Source organism: Amblyraja radiata, chromosome 20, assembly GCF_010909765.2.
Source record: "Amblyraja radiata isolate CabotCenter1 chromosome 20, sAmbRad1.1.pri, whole genome shotgun sequence".
Taxonomy (NCBI): Eukaryota; Metazoa; Chordata; class Chondrichthyes; order Rajiformes; family Rajidae; genus Amblyraja; species Amblyraja radiata.
This window is the reverse complement of record NC_045975.1, coordinates 15,972,592-15,977,472: the sequence shown is the minus strand read 5'-3', so window position 1 is coordinate 15,977,472 and position 4,881 is coordinate 15,972,592. Positions and strand designations below refer to the sequence as shown.

Genomic DNA, 4,881 nt, shown 5'->3' with positions numbered 1-4,881 from the left:
AGGAACTCAATGGGCCTGCAGAGGGAAATGTGCAGATGCCATTTTGGGTTGGGACCCTTCTTAAAACCGATGGGATCGAATGGAGATAGCTGATCAAACGAGTTGAGGGGAAGGGATGGGGCAGGAGTTGGTAAGTGATAGATGAATTCAGGTAAGGAGAGGTTGGTTGGCATATGTCGTGTGTGTGGGGGGGGGGGGGGGGGGGGGGGTTAAAGTGTGGAGATAGTCCTAAAGGCTGGAGGTGGAGTGGAGATGGTAAAGCAGTGCTAATGGTGGAATCTGAAAAGGAAGTGAAATATAGAACTAGAGGGAGGGATGGTGGGTTGATGGAGAAAAGGGAGAAAAGAAAAATGGGGCCTCAGAGTTGGGCTGAATGGATGGAGGAGAGGAAAGGCAGGTAGGTATGGAAATGGGAAGTGATATCAATGTAAAGCAACCAGGAACTCAGCAGCTCCTGGCAGACAAAATGCAAGTATGCGGTGAAACGATCACCTAGTTAATGCCTAGTCTCATCGATGCAGAGCAGACGCCCATCGAGAGCACCGAATACAATAGATGACATTGGAAAAGGTATGTCTCACTCTGCCCCACTTGGAAGGGATGTCTAGTCACTGAATAGATGTGAGGTGTGGATGTGTAGGCGCAGGCGTTGCACCTCCTCCAATTGCAGCATAACGTGAATGGGAAAGGGCAGGTGGGGAGAGATGAAAGAACCAAGTTTTCATGGAGAAAGTCCCTTCAACATTCCTTCCTATTCCCAAAATGACCTGTCTGTTCATGACTTCCCCATTGCCAGAGAGGCCACAAGCAAACCAGAAGACCAGCATCTTATATTCCAGTTGGGTAGTCTTCAACCCAAATGCCTGAACATTGATTTCTCCAATTTCAGGTAAAAACCATCGTCCTAATGGATTTGCCTCCACCCTACTATGCATAACCTTCTTTCCACTACCCATCACCTAGTTCATTTGCCCTCCTTCACCTCCTCTACCTGCTCACTGAAAACGCCTCCTAATTCTGGATTCACCATTTCCACCACCACCCCACCCACACCAATTCCCATCAACCCACCATCACTCTCTCTGGTCACTCGTTCTACATTACACTCCAGACCTTCCCTTCTTATAAATCCCACTGACAAGTTGGGCCGAAGGGCCTGTTTCAGTGCTCTTTGACTCTATCTCCACACTTTTCTCCCCTACCTCACTCATCTGCCAAGCAATCCTTTCTTACCTGGTCCTACAATTCTCACTTACCAGTTTTTTGCCACACCCCTTCCCCTCACATCTTTCTCCCAGATATTCATCCTCTGTACCATTAATCTGAACAAGGGTTCCGAACAGCAACATCGTCTGTTCATTTCCCTTCACAGATGCTGCCTGTTCCTCCAGCATTTTCTTTGTTGCTCAACATTTTAGCATCTGCAATCTCTTGTGTCCTCATAACATCACACGATGCTGATCAATAGGAATTTGATCCAATAACAGTGTGGAAACCCATAATATTTCCAAATCAAATAGATCAGAGGTCTTTTTTGGAAGAACATTTTGCAATGCACTGGGTTATATAGATACAAACCTTTATCAATCCATCAGGATAGAGAAATCGAGACACCAATCTAAATATTATGTGATAAATAGTGTGCTGTTTTTAACATTACCTGCAAACGTATATATTTCTAATCCCTTGATAAATAGATTATTTGTACAATCTTCACCTCTGGATATGAGAAAATGCACAGTTTATCCAACTGACAGGTCTCCAGTGGCATAACCTTTACTGTGAAGTAAGCTTCATAATCTTCAAGTGTCTCACCCGCTGCATGTGCTGAATGCTCGTCTCAAAATACCTGACAACAATTATGCGTTGAATACCCATGCATTGAACATGGAGTAAGTATTGACAGGAAATCACATTTGTCATTGCAGTCTTTTTGTCCAAAACATGTTGTTTTTAAAATGGTCACTTGCCATACCTCCATAACCTTGTGCTATGTTAACATGACAGAATGAGAAAAAGATAATGCAGTTATTGTACAAATTAAATTAGATTTAAGCTAACCGAATTTGAAGTACTGAGTCCTTGGGTTAATACGTTACAGAATACTGCAAATACAGTGTCAAATTCCAACTTCAGAACCATTAATTTTGATATCTGAAGGTACTGAAAACCAACAATAGTTTATTTATAATCTTATTTAGTACTTAACTACAAATTCTGGATCTAGAATTGTTTAAAAGATCATGGGTATGTGTTTTTTTTTGTTTTTTTTTTACAAGCAATCTTCACAGAATGATTCTGTTTGTAAATATAGAACAAGATGATACATGGAAAATAAAAGATTTAATATAAATCTACCTCTAATACTGCATTCTCTGTCATTACCGGTTGTAAGAGTCATGAAATAACAGAAAGAGACAAAACAGACTGAATCTCACCACTAGAATTCACCATAAAAACCCCATGTGAAACATAATCCTTACAAAATATCTGAATAGTCCCTTGGAGAATCAAAATCTCCTATGAAAAACATGGTGATGACTAAATTATTGGGCGCAGCATCATGTCAAATCAGTGTTTAGAATACACATAATTGTCTCTGTTTTTAGATCACAATAGAATTATTTTTAATAAATAAACCTCTTTAAAGACACTTCTTTTAAACAGTAGAATCAGCCTTGTCCTGTTTGTCATTTTGTAAATTTTGTGTATTTTATCCCCCCCACTCATATTTGTGTCTCTTGCACATTGTCCTTAGAGTTCATTGGCATCAATAATGGTTCATGCACGGAGCTGTGTAGTGAGTTAATCGCGTTTACCGTGGTGGTGTGAGTGAATGGAGCTTTATAAGAGTTAAAATGGTTCATATACTCATGCTCTATAGTGGGCATGGTTAGGTGACTCTCCACAGCAGTACTGCCTGCGATGTCATCTTCTGCGTTGATGATTTCGATGCTCCTGGTGGGAGCATGGTGGTTCTGGTGCTGATGCTGTTTGCGCATTTTGTAAAAAATGATTAACATCACCGCTGCCATAAGTGTGATGGCCACAAAGCAACCAATAATAATCTTTGTGGTTTTCATCACCTCATCCAGGCCAGGCATGACATTTTCTCCTGCCTCCGTAATGGCGACTGTAATTGTCTTTTCTGTCGATTTTGTGCTCCGAGGAGTCAAGGAGGTCGTTACAAATGTTGTATCCCACTCGCTGAAAGGCGTAGGCCTAAATTTATCATCCGTTGTGTGTACCTGCACAGATGGCTCCATCGTCTCCACTGTAACGGTTGTAAAATAAGTGAAAGTGCTGTTCTCCGTGGCAGTCACGTTCAGCGTGGCTGAAGCCGTTGTGTTCCCTGCAGAATTGCTCACCAAACAAGTATACAATCCCGTGTCCTCGGCGGTCACATTTGTGAAATTTAATGTGCCATCGTTCAGCACGGAAATACGAACCTTGTATGCTCCATGAGTCATAATTGTGCCGTTGGGAGTAATCCAACTCACCGAGGTCATGGAGGTCGACGCCCGACATTTCAACTCCGCTGCCATTCCCTCGGTCAGATTGAGATCGGTGGGAGCCTCGACAATTACCGGGGCGTAGCAGTTGAATTTGTTCTGGTCAAGTTCTCCGATGTAATTCCCTTTTAAACTTGGGGGTGTGTGACAACGTGCGCAACACGTCGTGTTGGAGGGTACAATCTCCTTCAGCCACCAGCTCAGCCACAAGATATCGCAATTGCAGTTCCAGGGGTTGTGATGCAGGTGGACCCGCTCGAGATGGTGAAGGGGTGTGAACAGGTCATGCGGCAGCAGAGTCAGGTTATTATGTGCCAAGTTAAGCTCTATGAGTGACTGAAGGTCGTCAAAGGCGTTCCTCTCAATCACTTGGATCTGAGCATGCATCATCCACAGTTTTTGCAGGTTAGTTAAACCCTGAAAGGAGCCCGGTCGCATTAATGAAAGCCGATTCCCTGATAGTTCCAGTTCCTCCAGTTTTATCAGAGGCATGAGGTTTGGGATTTCCCGAAGATTACACATACCAAGGTTCAGATATCTTAAATTTGACAGACCTTCAAAGGCTCTGTCCGAGATATATTCAAGTCTTTTAAGCTCGCCTAAGTCTAATCTCCTTAGAGATGGAATTCGATTGAAAGCGTACGATGGTATGCTTTCAATTGGATTATTCCTCAGCCACAGCTCCTTCAGTTTGGATAGGTACTCAAAAGCTCCACTGGGAATGGTGGAGAGGCGGTTGTCAAATAGCTCCAGGGTGTTGAGATTCGTCAGGCCATTAAAGGCCCCAACCTCAATCTGCCGTATGTGGTTCTTACTTAACTGTAGAATCTCCAGGTGCCGTAAGTGTTTGAAGCTGTCAGCTTTGATCACTTGGATCTTGTTTTCTTGAAGGTTCAGGTAGCGCGTGTTGATGGAGATGCTATCCGGCACTTCCCTCAGGTTCCGCCGGGTACAGATCACTTTACTGAACTGATTACTACAGGAGCACACAGAAGGGCAGGTCTGGGCTCTGACCAAACCAGCCACCACGAGAAGTTGCAGAGCCAACAGCAGCACAAATAAGGGGTCGAGTATGGACCTGTTAAGCCTTGGACCTATCATCATCTGCTGTGGATGAAATGTCATCTTGTTCAACATTCATAATTTACTGGATGTTAGTTTTCTTGAGTTCAAGTTATTAGTGTAACCTGAAAAACAAAGAAAAGATAGAATTAATGCTGTGAACCAGTGTAAAACTAGATTATTTTGTCAGCTCAAGTTATATTGCTTTTCCTGTGCAGTTGCCCCTGTTCAGCAATGTAATACATGCAATAACCTGTGACATTGATATGCAATAAATGGAGGGATATGGATCATGTGCATGCAGAGA

General features: G+C 43.0%; 1 protein-coding gene across 1 annotated transcript; it reads right to left on the bottom strand.

The window, feature by feature from the left end:
• Positions 1–2,161: 2,161 nt before the first annotated feature.
• Positions 2,162–4,674, bottom strand: lrrc4c (leucine rich repeat containing 4C). The gene has a single exon (XM_033038893.1). The coding sequence runs from the start codon at positions 4,647–4,649 to the stop codon at positions 2,727–2,729; it is 1,923 nt and encodes a 640-aa protein (XP_032894784.1). The 5' UTR covers positions 4,650–4,674; the 3' UTR covers positions 2,162–2,726.
• Positions 4,675–4,881: the final 207 nt, after the last annotated feature.